The sequence below is a fragment of the Patella vulgata genome, chromosome 3 (genome assembly GCF_932274485.2).
Source record: "Patella vulgata chromosome 3, xgPatVulg1.2, whole genome shotgun sequence".
NCBI classification, from domain to species: Eukaryota; Metazoa; Mollusca; class Gastropoda; family Patellidae; genus Patella; species Patella vulgata.
The window spans coordinates 51,586,522-51,604,028 of record NC_065881.2 but is presented as its reverse complement, the minus strand read 5'-3'; the positions used below and the strand labels follow the sequence as shown (position 1 = coordinate 51,604,028).

At 31.9% G+C, this 17,507-nt stretch overlaps 1 protein-coding gene across 6 annotated transcripts in view; it reads left to right on the top strand.

Annotated features, from left to right (window-relative positions):
• LOC126815606 (E3 ubiquitin-protein ligase RNF38) overlaps positions 1–17,507 on the top strand; it is a 46,486-nt gene that overhangs the window by 14,524 nt on the left and 14,455 nt on the right. The window contains exon 1 of one of the 6 annotated variants that reach the window (XM_050541333.2): positions 4,386–4,405. The exons of 2 other annotated variants lie outside the window; for them this stretch is intronic. Coding sequence is in view for 1 of the 4 variants with exons in the window: in XM_050541330.1 (XP_050397287.1) it covers positions 14,538–14,556 (19 nt within the window). In the remaining 3 variants the exon portion in view is untranslated. Of the gene's footprint in view, positions 1–4,385; positions 4,406–12,769; positions 12,813–14,399; positions 14,557–16,559; positions 16,579–17,507 lie in introns of those variants that run through there. 3 more of the 6 variants (XM_050541332.2, XM_050541330.1, XM_050541335.2) reach the window with 3 other exon arrangements.

Genomic DNA, 17,507 nt, shown 5'->3' with positions numbered 1-17,507 from the left:
TCATAACAGGTTCAGTGAGCTACTTTTGTAAAAATAGCCCACATGGGGAAAGAAGACGATCTCGGCATGGTTTGCCAATCAAGCGTCTTCCACGCTCCATATGAATTCCAGGTACCTGTAGATATTAAAATAATAACTGGATCATACATTGATGGATTCACTGACCAGTTGTTAGGTAAATTTATATCTTCATTAAAGATACATTATGGGAGATTCGGTAACAAGTTGGCAGTTCTCACTATAATAGTTAAAAACTAGATAATGTAAAGGCAATTTGGTGAAAATTTCATTCAAATTGATCCACTATGAACCGAGAACTAAGCGACTGAAATTCCCATAAGACTCATTCATCATTACTAAAGTCATTACGATAAACAGCATAGTCTCGATTATCCGTTTAATCGAGAAGGAAAGTTATGCAGTAAATTGGCTTACAATCCACTAAAGATCGCAGGCTAGCGCTGCCATCTAGAGTTGATTATGGCCTGGATAGGTTAATTAATGTCTAATTAATAATTTAGATAAGATTTCAGGCCTAAAGAAAGACCTGAAATAGGCAGATTTAGATCATGCATAATGTATGTTTAAGTATAATCCCCAAATACACCGAGAAACAGTCATTAATAATATATTTTCCCGATAGAATCTCCAATGCCAAATTCCAATGACGCGTGACATATCAATTTGGAATTAGGTCAATAAACCAGTTTTAAATAGCGTTTACCCTTAAGATTTTTTTTATTATATACACATTCTGACAAAGGCTTAATTTTAAAAAATATTGTCGTTTTTATTGAAGGCTATATTATAATTGTACAGAATTTTATTTTAAAGCAATTTCAATTATGGCACACAACGTTTGCGTCGTTTGTCTATCTTTGACGAATGAATAAAAACTTTTCCAAGTTACGTGACTAGTTACGGGATAGACAAAAAACTACAAATTGTGTTATGAAGAAATGCCATGGTGCCATATCAGTTTATTTTTGGCAATAGTAGAAAAATGCTAATAGTTTAGATCATCAACTGATGAAACACAAGCGTTTCATCAAATAAACGAAGATATTAATTTATTTGGGAGTATTACTGATGTGAACTTGAAAGCTGGTACGTGAATTAAATATGGAAAATTTTCAAAAGGTGTACCTAATTGTCGTTATTTTTGTGGTAATTACATACATCAGGATACGATATTCTCCATAACAAATTACCAAGAATTATTTTTGTGGAAGTCTCGTTATGTGAAAGGGAATGGAAGCTTATAATTAACCCATTTCCTACCGGGCCATTTGACCCAATTATGGCCGGTCCATTTCAAAATGGATGAAGACCCCTGATCCATTCATTCATTTACTGAGTCTGAGGCTACACCTTAATATTGGGTGAATGGCTGTATTAAATACTGCCTGGTCATATAATTCTAAAAGATATTAGGCAATCCGGAGTTTTATTAATTCTTATCTTAAAAAGAAGTTCGTACTTGCAACCTTTATAGACTTCTGGAATGAGTATAATATGGATATGTATTTATTTTATTAAGGTGTAGAATCACGTGCCACATTCACGTGCCACCATAGGAAAATCTTCCAGGACTTTGTGACCTGATGTGTAAAGGTTATTAATTATATTTTTTTTGCAATAGTTAATGAAGTCATACTACATGTATGTGCGTAAGATGTCATGATTTTGCTTAAGAGGATGCTGGTTTAGTGTAAGGTTCTAGAAATTGGAATTATTGAATATATATGGAAACGTGAGTTTAAGATTAGCCTAATCTTTTTTTCTTGTGTGGTAATTTCAACGTCGCATTATTAGAATGTTCTTTATAGTTTTAGCTGCGCTATGTATGACAAGAGTTTCAGGGTCTGTAGCCAGTTTACTTCAGTACATCATAGTAGATGAACATACATTGTGCGCTCCGAGGTGTATTGTATTTTCTAATCTAAAAAAAGTTAGTGTTTAAATTTGTGATCTAAGAAGTGTTTTTAATAGCAAGTAGAAGTACAGTCATAAATGGACACCTTTACAAATACAAGTTTTTTAATGGACAGAAATGCTGCAGCCACTGTTTCAGGTCTGCATATAATTTAACTGTTTAAAATGCTAGGCTCATAAAGTCATGTTACCCAACATGTTTTTAGGTTGATTGGCCAGAATCTACCCAACCATCGCAATTGTCACATTTTGTGATTATTTTTCAGTTTGTGAAAAATCTAAAGCTTTATACCAAAATGACATTTTTTCTGTGAATGTGTCTTACAGTAAGTAAGCCAAAATTTGCAAGATAATATTTTGGACCCAGGGTAGCCCCGGTTCTGTTATATTATTTGTGTACATACCATGTCTTTTTATTGGAACGAGTATGAACCAGTCATCCAGAATGTTCTTCATATCTGTAAGTATGATTTTGCTCGTCTACACAATTTTTTTTTTTAACGACTAAAACAATGTTTTTCATTTAATAAAGAGAAATATTTATTTATTAAGATTTATAGGAACTATAATTGGGAGAATTTTGTTATGATTTTGACAAGTTTTATTAGAGATCTGGAGTCACAACTAGAATGTCAGGATTTCAAATCCTAGTTGAATTTTGTCCTCTCGGGGATTGATAATTATGTGTGTTTGTTCTTTCACAAATCCTGTCTATGCATATTAAAAGTGAATGTTAAAATTTGAAAAAGTGAATTTTTAAGCACTGAATGCTGTAAAAGTTGTTAAACTCTGTATGTAAGTTTAGTCAGAAAGCGAATTAATTACAAGTACTGTACTATTTTATCGAAACATTATGCTCAATATAAAGACCCCAGGGGGTAGGGGAGGGGCTAGTGGTGTGAACCCACACATGTAAAAAATAGAAGTAACTAAAAAATATAGATTGTATTTACTAAATGTTACTTTTTCTATGAGTTTTTGGTGATCTAAGCATTATATTTAGTAATTCAACTGGTACTATACAGAATTATTGTCATGCTGTATAATACATGTACCGGTATATTCTTGCTTTTCTTAATACATATTTTTTTGGACATGGTTTATTTTGAATATTACTTATGTAAAATTAGAGATATTTAAAAGATCTGAACCAAGTGGAAACCTTGATTCTACTGGCACATCTGCCAAATACACTCAGAACTGTATTCTCTTTTTCCATTTGCTGATCTTTAAAGATGTTGCCGATAAAGAACTTCCACCTCTTTTTTTTCTTGCTCAGTTAAATCTCACATGGCTTCAGACTTGTAAAAAAAGAAAGATGGAGTGGCACAGTAACAGACGCACAGAAAATGTTGGCGTCTGTTCAGAAGTGATTTTTGTGATAAGCGAACCCCTAGATGAGTTTAGACTGTATTTTTATATAGCCTCAAGTAGGGAATGTCAAGATACCATCCCTCCCTCTAGACTTGGATATAATGTGGGTCATTATTAACTCACTGGGAGTCCAAATCTTTTATCTGTTTGGTTGCTCCTATTGAAGACAGGATTCCCCTCCCTGGGGACATTTGTTCTCTTTCACTGATCCGGAATTTGTGTTGGTATTTTTCATCTGTCTTATTCTTCAAATTGATTTTGCAACTAGATGTCTTATTAAAGTTAATTCATTCATCTTTTACCATCCTAGCCTTCTCATCATTTTGGCAAGTTCATTTGTATTTTTACTTCTCTCAGTTGAAGTTAAAAGTAATTTGACTCCGCATTATCATTTGGCATGCAGAGAGATGGTTTAATTATTACTGAATAGAATAGCATTACTATAAATAATATTCATGACACTTACTATGTAGGCCGTTACTGGTAAAAATATTGTTTTAGTTTCCTTTTGAAACAAAAAAAACTTTCTTTAGATATATTCTAGTATAAGTATAGTATATGTTACACAAATACACATAAAAAATTTCATGTATACATATGATTTATAAAGAAGAAAAATGAATGAAGGATATACTTTTGTAAAGGAGAGAACCATTTTTTATGTCATTTTTCAGTTGTTATAAATCAGGACATGTATTGGGAGCACATCCTTATTTTCAGGATATGTCATGGTGAAATTCAGTGCTCAGTCATATCTGACTCAGTGACTAGTTTTGCCATCAAACTATATAACAGACTGCCTTTCAACCTTATTATTTAAAAGGAAGGGCTTTTTATATGAAAATGGATTATGTTTTATACATGACTGGCTCTGTGAAGGGGAGAGAAGCCTGTCCTTTGAATTGATTGATCCTATATGCCATATATCGACTTTGATATTGTGTTTGAAGAAACTAACAAAAATGCTTGAATTCTAAATTTGTTGATGAAGTATATACTTCATAAATAAAACACATACATTAAGCCTATAAGATTTAGTCTAAAAAAATATCTTTTGTTTTTATTGTTATATTTAAATTTCCTGCCATGTGACAAGGTAAGAAATATAAGCCATACTTTTAACAAAGTTGTCAGTTTGACGTCAATCAGTAATGTTACATTGATCAGCTTATTTTGTTTACTATTATCTAGCCTGTGTATTTAGGGAATACATTAATATTACATTTAGATAATAAAACATACTGATAAACAAATTTGAACAAAAAGACCACAATTTGTCTGCCTTGTGAAAATAAGTGTTACAGTTTGCTGAACAAAATATTATTTAACAATAACTTGTGATTTTAATGGGGATTTTTACATTTGTGGCATTTAGCCTGAGCATTATACTATTGCAGTCATTTTTAAATTAACAAAGTGCTGCAATTAAAATTTATGTACATTAAGGGTTAGCAGGGTACCTATATATTAAAAAAACAAATTTCTTTACAGCTATGTAAACAAATTATTTATACCAAATACGAAAACATTTCCCTTAAATAAGATCTACATCTGTCTTATGTCAAGTCATACACAATTCGTATTTCTTTGTTGATGATTCTGCCATTGGCATACATTAGACAATCAAGATTCCTGGTGATTCAGAGAACACAAAAGTGAGCTTTGGTCAATATTGACCCAACCTTTGTAAAGCTTACAGCATATAAATCTATGACCATGATGTAGGTAAATCAATGATGTAGGATGCGTTCTTATTCAAATGATGCTTCTTAGTGCAACCATTATATCTACTAATGTCCAATATGAATATGGTTTGATCAAAAAGAAAAAGCTTGTCATTTATTCAATATTAAAACTATGGGCGAGATGTGAGATGTTAAATTACTTTCCATTTTGATTATGAAAATCTGTTCTATATTGCCTGATGATTGGTGTTCAGATGTCGTAGTTGTAGTCTTGAACAATATATTGCCATCATCATTGATAAATTTAATGCAAGCTTATGTTAAGATGGCAGATCTTGAAGGAAGTCCTAAAGGTCATCAATGACTAATAAGATGCACTATTTAAAGCTTAGTTTATCTAGAATATATCTTTGTATTTGACTTTCTGTATTCTTAATGACTGAAATAAGGGCCCTTGAAGAAGTTTTAAAGAGACACCCAATCAAAATAAGTTTTAATTATTTTAGAATCGCCCTCATATTTTGAAACCAATGAATCCATTCCTGTGATAGACAGTACGACTCTTCCAAATCTGAAGTCATCATCAATGGTGTTTATATGCTTGTACAATCCATTGGTTTATACTAACTTGGGTATTTTCTGTATTAATATTTAAAATACACTGTATACGATATTGTCATAATAATGAATGGAGTTGCTGTGCAGAATATATATGCCTGAAGATATATCTTCAACCGGTCTCTACTGGCTTGATAAAATATATTGATGCACCAATCAGATTTGCCAGAGCTGAAGATAGCTTGGCAAGTTTTAACTTCTCTTGGCAGACAACCTGTCTACCAGTCTTTAATTGAGACCTCCAGCAAAATATTACAAGATCAACCTTATATGTATATTGTGGATTTATTTTTAAAATTTTATTGCATTCAGGTACAAATTTACTTTGAAATAGATGAATAATTCATTTTGGTTTTAAAATAAGTTGTAATGTTAAAAATAAAATGCACTGGACCAAAAATTTGATTTTGAAACACATTTAATTAAACAGGCATCATGCAAGAGCTAAATCTGCCTATTGCAGGTCTTTCTTTAGGCCTGAAATGTTATATAAATTATTAATTAGACATTAACTTACTCTCGATGCCATCGGATGGATCCAATATTTAGTACATTTGAATACATTTTGCAATTGATGAAATAGCCATAAAATGGATAATCGAGACTGTTTATTATCGTAGCAATGACAATCGAGGCTACAATGTTATGGTATCGCGGATAACTAGGCTCAGAGTGAAGTAATTTGACTGAAATTTTGATTATCCATTTTTATACGCCCACATTGAAATGTGGTTGTATATTGTCGTCGCCCCCGCCTGTCATTGCGACGTCCACAATTGCTTGTGGATGCTCTAGCGGCGAAAGTTAATATTCAATTGACTTTAAATTTATACACAGTGTTTAAGGTCATGAGACGAAGAAGCCTATTTATTTTCAACGATTTCCGATAATACCTGCCGGAGTTATGGCCCTTGATCACTTTGAAAAATCTTGTGGACGCTCTAGAGGCTTAAGTAAATATCCGATTGACTTTAAATATATACACAGTTTTTAAGGTCATGAGACAAAGAAGCCTATTGATTTTCAACGATTTCTGCAAGGGTTATGGCCCTTGAGCACTTTGAAAAATCTTGTGTATGCTCTAGAGGCTAAAGTTAATATCCGATTGACTTTAGATTTATACACAGTATTTAAGGTCATGAGACGAAGAAGCCTATTTATTTTCAACGATTTCCGATAATTACTGCCACAGTTATGTCCCTTACACCATGTTTAAGGTCATGAGACGAAGAATCTATTTATTTTCAAGATTTCCGATTACTGCCAGAGTTGTGGCCCCTTGATCACTTTGAAAAATCTTGTAGATGCTTTATGACCATAGTTATCATCTGATTGATTTTATATTTATACACCATGTTTATAATCGTTTCGATTGACTTTGGCTTGATACACAGAGTTTAAGTTCTTGAAACGAACAAGTATATAAATTTTCAATGGTTTTTGATAATTTGAACAGCTAAATCCATGACATTAAATGTTTTGTATACTAAACGTTAGCATGGGCCAAACAAATTCTAATGATTTTCTGATAATTACTTAATGAGTTTTTATTCTAAAATCAGATTTTAGTGTATTATAGATGTTTCATTACCGACAAAAGTAAAAATAACTCTGTTATAGCGAGAACCTACAGCTCTTTATCTTATCTTACCCAATACCCCTTTAATTGTGTCAAATTATTTAAAAAATAGTCTATTTCAATATATTTAGGAAGGCTTTAAATTGGGGATTTAACATACCGAATGTAGAATAACGTGTCAGAATTTCTTAATTTTTTAATTCTGACTATTTTATATGTATATTGTAATATGTTGGACATCCCTGTAACTTACTGTCATGATGTACTAATTAACCTTATTAAGGATGAAAGTAATTAATATCTAGCTAACAGGAAAAGAACCTTGACTTTAAACTGGGTCAAGCCTTTTTGTTTAGTTGATGTGACTAGGACATTTGTAGAGGATTTCTGTACACATTGGTCATGTTCTTATAACATAAGCACCGTTAGCTTCATGTATATGAGACATTAATATTATGAATGACGCATTGCACTTTAATTTTTTTTCCTCCTTTCTTTCTTCAAAAGATATCCAACATTTAATCCTGAATATAGTGTACAATTTTTTAAGGATATCTTTGTTAAATCACTATATAGTATGTTTTGAGACAAGTCAAAGGTAAAGTTGTGGTTTACGGAATCTACAGAATTTGTTTTTGCCATCAAAAAGCAGGAAAGTTTAGGTGATGTACTCATCATGAACTTTTTAAATGGAAGTGTGAGAACAAAAGTTGTTTGAGGGAAACTAGTTATGTTTTATAAATAGATTATGTATCATTTATATTACTGACTTATTAATAGTAGTTTGTTCTTTATAAAGGATATATAATTCATCAAGGAAGGGTTTAAATGTTCTACAATAGTACAATACTACATATATATTTTTTTCTTCGTGAAAGCTCAAGGGGGCAACCCTCTTTCCTATCTCTGCTGAAGAAAACTGATCTATGAACCAAAGATGTATGATTTTGATTGAATTAATTGTTTTGCACCAAATTATACACAGGAAAGAATGTGACATTAAAAATTATTTGCACTTGCATATTTTATCTATTTTTCGGATAGCCAATAGTCTCATGCTGTTCCTTTTTAAAATCAACTGTTTGACAGTTATCAAGAAAATATAAAAAAAAATGTAACCTTTGGTTTGTAGTTAACTGTAAACTAAGAAAGAGGGAAATCAGGAAATGGCCTTTAGTTCAGTGGTCAACATTGATTTTATGGACTTGCCATTGTGTTAAAAAATACATCATTTTATACCATACATATGTATAGGCCTTACATTGTTTTAACTACATGACCTACTTTAGGGTTTGGCCTCTATTAATGTTCTAATTATCTCAAGGTTTTGTCTTGTCTCAACTATTTTATATCCTATCCATACTCAAGGTTTTATCTCTATGGACACTATTCAATCTATTGTCTCTTTTTTTAAGCTGTTAGTACAATTGAATCTAGGGAACCATAATGTAGATGTATACTGTCTTCGGCCCCCGTCCCTCGTCCACAATTTGTTGTGAATGTTCTTCAATAATTTCTGTTTATTACCTCTAGTTTCACTTTGTTGAACCTTGTGAATGCTCTAACGCAAAAAGTGATCATCCAATCTTTGTGAAATTTATATGCATTATTTAAATTAGTGAAACAAAAATGTGGTTCCCCCTTGTCAGTGGTGCAGGATGAAGGGCCTGACAAGGACAGCTGTCTAGTTGTTTGGATGGTACGGAAACCTCAGGTCCCGTGTACACATTGGCATGCACGTAAAAGATCCCTTGACAAATGGAATTCGATATAAGAGTAGGCCGTATTGCCACTGTCTGGTAAAATTTCCCTCATAGCACTCTATATGGCATTTGCCGTCTTTATTAGCCCAGTAGGACATTAAACCCTATTTCATTTCATTTCAGTGAAACGAAGAAGCCTGTGAATTTCAGCAATTTCCATTTATTACGTCTATAGTTATGGCCCTTGTTTCATTTATAGAACCTTGTGAATGCTCTAGCACCAAATGTTATCATCTGATCTGTATGAAATTTATATGCATCATTTAAATTATTAAAAGCAAAGAATCCTATTGAATTTCCGCAATATCCGTTTATTACATCTAGAGTTATGGCCCTTGTTTTACGTTGTTGAACCTTTTGAACGCTGTAACACCAATAGTTATCGTCTGATCTGTATGAAATTTATATGCATCATTTAGATTAGTGAAACCACGAAGCCTATTGAATTTCAGTAATTTACGATAATTACTTCTCGAGTTATGGCCATTGTTTCACTTCGTTCTACCTTGTTAATGCTCGATTGATAAAAATTATGTATGAAATTTATATGCATCATTTGAATTTGTGAAACGGAGGTCTATTGAATTTCGGCAATTACTGTCAATTATTTCTGGAGTTATAACCCTTGTTTACTTTGTGAACCTTGTGAACATTCGAATGACAAAAGTTATTATCTAATCTGTATGGAATTTATATGCATTATTTAAATTAGTAAAACAAAGAAGCCTGTCAAATTTCAGCAATTTCTGTAAATTACTTTCAGAGTTAAGGCCCTTGTTTTAGTTTTTAGAACCTTGTGAACCCCCAAACGACAAAAATTATAATCTGATCTGTATGAAACTGTCTTGTAAATGCCCCAAATTACTACAAAAGAATAAATATGTCACAACCCTTGTCGACCACTCAGACGATTTAGCTGCCGTGGGTGGTGTATATTTCATTGTCTGGCAACCTATTTTTTTATTTTGTGAATTAAGATATAAAAGCTTAATGGCCAATGGGGATACATTTTCCTCGTAACATTTTCAGAAATGGCAGTTTTATAATGCCTGACTAGAGCATAAAGACACCATTGTATCTTATAAAGGAATAAGGGGAAATTATTTTCAGTTAAAGGACATTTTTGAGGCTTGATTGTGTTCATAAAACCTATAGAAAAGTTTGCCAAAGGCTAGCATGAAAAGTGTATTATGTGATGTTAGAATATACTATGTAAAGTTAGGTGCGTCACTGAAGCTATAATCTGGTACAGAGTACTTCCAACCACTAACAAACTTAAACTCAATGTGTTTGATGTTTGCTTTTGTAGATAATAAATTTTGTATGCTGGGACTAGAAGAAATGAGGGTTTAATGTCACACAGCCAGTAAAAAAAAAGGTTTTATTACGAACAAGGGCAGGGATAATGTGAAAGGAAATATTTTACTAAGTTATAAAATTGTGCTTTGGACAAGCCAAAGCTCTGCAGCTTTACTTTTATAGTAAATTGAATTTCGTGTGATGGGAGATAATAATGATAACCGATATAAAAGCATCACTTCTGAATGCTTTATTCAGTATTTTTTATATTGGGTTGGGCAAAATTATAATTTCCCATTTCTTGGTACATGTATAGTATATATACACCTGTCTTTACCTGAACTCATGTATTTATAAAATTATAAGTTAAATTTCCATGTGCTGTGGACAATTAGGTACATGAGAAATGACTAGAAATAAATTGAGTAAAAAGTAGAAATTTTAATATTACGGTATTTTCAACTTTTCCTTAGTCCAGTTCATATAGATTTTAGTCTGTTCAGTAATTGAATGAGTATGATTGGTGGTAGTTGGATTTTAATATTTCGTCTATCAACACCAAATTACAACTTATGTTTAATGTTGAAATAAATATATTTTTTTTTAGAAATTAAAATTAGGGGAGGATTTTGAGAGGGGGTAGGGGAATGGCCGATTACATTTGAGGCAAGAGAAAATAAAGAATTTTGTGTAATATATGGCCGATGTCATTTCAGAAAGGAAAAATAAAGAATTATGTGCAATTCATATGAAATGATAATTTTATGGGGTTTTTTTGAAATAAAATATATTATGTTTATTATATATTTGACAAATTTTCACTAAGCTTGTGATTAACTTCTATCATGTCCAGTTGATTGCCATTTTAAGCGGATTTATTTTTGTGTCCCATGGATTTTGTCTTCAGTTTTCCCTCTAAAGGAATAAGGAAACAGTGGGATAGTTCATAGTTGCCATGGAAACATGCGCTAACTTGGAGTGAAATAAGGTGACATCAGTAGAGTTCTTTATGGGCATAGTTAGGGCTTACTTTTCACTTCTTTCTATTATATATACACTACATGGTCACACAGAGTATGTGATGTACATTCAATATTTTTGTAAGATGGCTGTTTATGGAATGTGGCTGACTAAAATGTTGTTGCCATGGGCCTTTCACTGGTTTTATTTTTACATACTCTTTTATATATGTACCTAATATTAATCAAATATCAGTGCTAAAAGTTGAACAAAAAATTCAGATATTTGATATTAATTATTTAATTTCTTTTGTTTTGTTCAAATTTGAATGAACAATTGTCTTATTTTTAGTGTTTGTTTAGTGTTAATAATTCATAGATTTATATATTTATGATAAAAAAGTATGTAATTATGAATTATATCAAAGTCACCTTCTCACCCCTCAATAATTTGCAAATATTTATTCCTTAGTATAAAAATTATCTTGAAGGCAAGCTCGGGAACCCCATTTTGGCAGCTCCCATTATGTATTTCATTTCCAACTGGCTACAGATACATGTATTTCTGTCTTATGGAAGTCTTATGACTTAATCCAGAAGTCTTTTTTATTGGTAAATCTCGGGAGAGCGTACTGGTAAAGAAGATTTGTGTATAACCAAGCCTAACAAGAGAAAAGCCAGCATAAAAAATCGTAATCATACACATTTTATGAATGATAATTTTGTCCTTGACATCAGGGAACACAAACTGGAAAGTAAATCTGTGCCCAAAATCAGAAAAATATATGTATGGCCACACACCAAAATTTGTTGCTATTATAATATCAGAACTGTAAGAATTATAGGGGCATCAATTTCATCTTGGGCAATCTGTTCAGGCTTATCATTTATCATGGTGAAATTTTGAAAGTTTGTTATGTCATGTTTTTGGAGCCAGATTGCTATAAATTCATCAACCATCTTTATGATACTCTTTTACCGTAAAACTCTTAAAATATGCCAAATAGATTAGCCTTTCTCAGCAAGAGACTCACACAAAGGACTGTATTGTTTAGGAAATTACATAGAGCACATTAAACCAATTGATTATGTTATACAATTTGTAATGTAACATGTAGCTTATTATATGTAATTGTACAAGATACAAATGTCAAAGGAGAGGTGAATTTTGTTCAAGCTATTAATTATGAAAGATATATGAAGTAGCTTAATTGACAATGGAACAGTATCTTGCCAATCCAATTACCAGCTAAGTTTGCCTCTCCTTGGGGACTTGGATAAAATGTCTCATCTATTGAAGATTGAAGAATGCTAAGCAAGGTCTGAATCATGAATGTCTCGAGGTATTTGAACTGACATGTCTGGGCTGTAACTCCCTGCTTGCTACCTGAGATCCGTGGCTTTAATGAGATGAAGGTAGAATGTGAGACTGATAGGGATTGGTTTCATGTCTTGATCAAGGGTTACACACACACCACACAGGCAGGCAGCAACACATTCAGTTTGTGTACAGTGCGTAATCTGGACTTGGACCAGGACTAAGGGTTATGTGAGATAGAGGGGTGATTGTCAGGTCATATTCCAAAGCAATGGTCAAATGGTTAGCTTTGTTTGTTTCTACAGAATAGTAGCACCTATGAATTGAACAGGAAGTTTCTTGTTAAAATATGAGTCATAGTTATTACATTTAAAAAAAATAATCACACTTGTTTATTTTTAGATTTCAAAAAATTGTATTTTAGAGAAATGTATCTAGTTAGAAGTGTTCTTGATTTTTTCTCTCCCCAACGCAAATTAACAAGGAAGTGAGCCAGGAAGGATAGAGCAGACAAAACTATATTCAGTATAAGTTGTCCGGTGGTACCTGCTTATTTGTTGATATAGTCCCAGGTACGAATATATAGAATAAATAAAACCTGATTATTGTTTTGTCAATAATGGAGTGAACTGGCCTTGTTGACATGGCATATATTTGTCTTTTGTTTTAGACTTGAGTCTAAGTTTAAACACAAGTCTCTAAAATAGTGGAATTCTCTCAAGTTTTAATGGAAGCCATTTTAGTCATGGTAAATAATAACTGTCTGAATTTGTATTGACCTTTAGGTCTAGTTTTAGACTAGAATTTAAACTTTTACAAAGTCAGTGGTTTTCTATAATTAATTTTGCGTGTCTAGTATGTTAAGGAACACAAAAAAAATACTGCATTATAGTTGTAAAGGCAATACATTTCAGATATTAGAAGTATGAATAATGTGATAAGAATTTACTGAAAGTATTTCTATCTTAACAGGCATGTTGTTTACACGATACCTATTTAATTTTAATTATACTCGGATAATATCTGAGATGATACATTAAACAAAATATATATGCTATCTTTCATTAACATATTACTTGCATTACAATTCATTCATTATTTGGGAGCTCCTCATTACAACTCTCCAGCCTTACCATACCCTGGGCAATCATTTAGCCTACATTTGATACCCTGAAGATAAGATCATCAACAATGTAATGTCATGTGTTTGTGCACTGCACATTATAGCAATAGTCCACTGGCTACAGCCTACATCATTTATCTGGCTTTCCGAGTTTAGTCATAATTGGGAAACTGATCATAATTAGGGAACTGATCTGTGGGTATTCAGAGTTCACTTCCGGTTTTATATGGTTGTCAATTATATGATGTTCCTAATTATAGAACACATACATACACAAAAAATATCTTTCATTTTCAAATAAAGTTCTAAATACATAAATTCAAATTGTTTTTGATTGTGCAGACTTCCGCAACTTGTAGCATGACTTCGGATTCACTAGCAAAAAGCCCCTCAATATTAAAGTGCAAAATTATTGATTTCTTCATTTAAAGGTTTTATGGAGAATGTATTAACATTTTAAAGGGAGTGGCCAGAGAGTTATTAAAGCATTTTCATAAGCTTTCTTAGTTGTAAAGTAAATACAGATCTGTAAATTAACTTAATTTTAAAAATGTTTTTAGTTTAATTTAAAAACTCTCATAGCAGCTGAGATGCATTTATACAAATTTTCTGTATGGATTTGGTTGAAGTTAATAGTCTACCATCTACTAACATAAATAATCATATAGACTAAAGTGAGAAAAGAGACTAGGGCCCAGCCTGCTGTATGTCTGTGTATCCATATACATTTAGGTCAGTCAAACAGCCAGTATACTGTGTGCTGGGCTTGCTGTAGAATATAACACACACACACAGTACTCTCTGTACAGCTGTATTATACAGGTTATATTGCCCTATAACGAGTGGATAGCGAATAACTCTCCTCTTCAACTTACACAATTTTAATGTTAAATTTGGAGAAAGGTAGGAAATATTGAATATGTCTGCTTCTGTTGTATAATTATATTTGTATAGGCAGAATGTTAGAAAATAATTTCTATGTGATTAGTACTAATGTTATGTGAGGACTGCAAACATGCCAAATAACTAAACTATACACATGGTGGTGGTAGCTAGGTTTCATGTTTAAAACAAGTACAAGTCTACATATATCAGCTTATTATTAACTTTACTAGTTTCTTTGTCTCTTTATTATACTGGTACACGCAGGAAATTAAGGGAAAATGATAACTAATAATATTATGCTGTACAATTCCGTCATACAAACCTAACCCTAATTTTGAATCTACATGTATCTGTGTGGGGGAACTCTGCACTTTTTTCTGTTCATTAATATACTAATGCTAACACTTGTTAAATGTCATCTGAAGATGATGATTGACAAAATTAATGAAACATAGTTGTAATCCTGTTGAAATAGTTCTAGCTACCGGTATATAGAAATGTTAAATGCTTGCATACTCCACATGATGGTGGATAGATGGTACCTTCAGTGCACTGATGTTGGGATTGACTCGTTAGCTCATTTGGAAACTAAATTTTATCTATGTCAAAAATGTCACTATGATTTTTAGGTCATTGCATATGAATAGACAAGGAAATAGTAGAAGCATTGTCCGGGCAGAATGGCAGAAAAACAGTAATATTATATTTATTTGTTGGAATTTGTAAAATGGTGACCAGATGTAGACGCAAAACTGGATTTTTTCACATGCTGTGTTTAACCCTTTAAACACAAACTTGGTGTTCGTTCTTTCAGAAGGAGGGGGCATTTACTCCTCCATAAGTTAATTTTGTCATGATGATTGGCGCTCCCCTCCTTCCCCATAAGTCATAGTTTGATGGCTAATGAGTGCAGTGCTTATAATGTAAAAATGTATGAATATCTCAATTTACTGCAATGATATCAACTTAAATATATCTGTTCGTTGGTTTTGGTGCTAAACTGCTGAAACAGAAATTGTGAATAAGTATTTGAAATATAACAAAAATATAATCGATGGGCAGAAACATGTAGTTAGCCACTTCTAAAAAAAAAAGTAATCGAACTGCATCAGATTTGAGAGTCAAGTCATTGGCCCGAATACTGAAAAGTTCTCAGATAGAATTCAAGGAATTTAGGAAAGATTTGTTATGTCAACGTTGTCGTTCTTAAACTCATATATTGCTTCGTGGAAATTTTCTTTATTAAATTGAATTCCTTTTGTCCATGCTTTTGATAAACATTGTCTATAATAAATTCAAATTTCTTTTAATATTTTCTTTATTAAAGTCATGTAACATTGATGACATAAAAGCGAGTTAAAGCAATCATTCAGTATAATGTCCACTAATAACATTCTTTATAAAGTAGGCTACACATTCCCAAACATCAATTTTTAGAATGGAAATATTTAACTGAATTCAGTAAAAAAAAAAATTTATATAAAAAGAAACCTTTGGAATATGTGAATACCATTTAATATACAGCGAAATCAATTCTGGGCAGTCTTTTTAGTTGTATCAAGTTAGATTTAATCTGAAAACTAATCATTTTGTTGTCTGCTTAGCTTCTTCCAATCACGAACTACTTGGTTCGTGTTCTTAGAAATTATCTGTCATGACATAGTATTTATCAAAAAAAATAAAATAAAAATCATGTAATGTGAAATGTTGACATAATGCATGGTTTAGTGTTGTTCCTGAACTAAAAGTATTTGAAATTTTAAAATTGAAAAAAACAGATAGAGATAACAGTACACATGTATTGATTTTAAAATCATTAGTTTAAAATGGTTTATTTCCCCTTAATTGGTATTCAATATTCGATGTAAACTTATTTGCACTTTAGTTAAGTTTATTTTGTGCAGAACCTGAAAACCGATATATTTAAGTTGGCTTTTAGGTCTTATATATAATACATTCAATGTAAATGAGGTTGACTTTTGATTTTAGTAACGCTCTGTGAACCAAAACAAATGTGCAGGATGCAATTATCTTTTTGAGGTTTGAAATTTCTCTTCATTATGTAACGAAGTAAATCTAGAAGCGAAAAATCTTTAAATTTAACATATTTGTTAAGGCAAGGCCTCAGCAGCAGATTAAAGTCTTGGCTGACTGCCAAGTTTGAAGTGATTTTCCTTTATCAGGCTTAATTGAGGTTATTTGAGGTCGTCATTAACCTCAGTCCCATTCCAATTCTGACAATTGCTAATATGGTAAAAAAAATTGACATTGTTACTGCTGATTTTGTTCATGAAATATGACATAACCTACAGTATGTTCAGTCATGATGTTATCTATAGACATGTGCACTGTTTAAATGGAATCCATTTGGTAATGTTACTTCGACACTCTAGTCAACATAACTAGGTCACCTCAAATCATACTTTCTCAGAAACCCTCAAATTGTTAGGATGAAGTTTCATTTGCAGTTACTGTCTTGTTATTTATTTTATGATAGATTTTATACAGTAATGATTTAACATTTCATACCGACCAAATCCCCAAAATCTTAATCTGTAGATTTTTAACACAATGTTAGAAGGGGTTTGGGAATATATAGAGAATCTCCTACCAGTCTTTTTTGATATCAAAAAATATCAACACAAGTTTATAAAGTAACAAAAAACGAGGCTCTGCCAAGTTTTTTTTTACTTTATCAACAAGTGTTGATATTTTTTTATATCAAAAAAGACGAGTAGGAGATTTTATTTATCACCCAATCCCTTCTTACATGCACAAATTGATAATATAATTCTTTGCTGAACACTTTTACTGAACATTACGGCGTAGTGATACATCATTTTTTGACAGCAATTCAACCATTGCAATGTCCTTTATATTGACCCAGTGTTTCCATCAAGGTCAATTGAATAACAATAGTTAATTTTTAATAAAAAAAAAGTTACTTTTAATAAGAAATGAACTGTTCT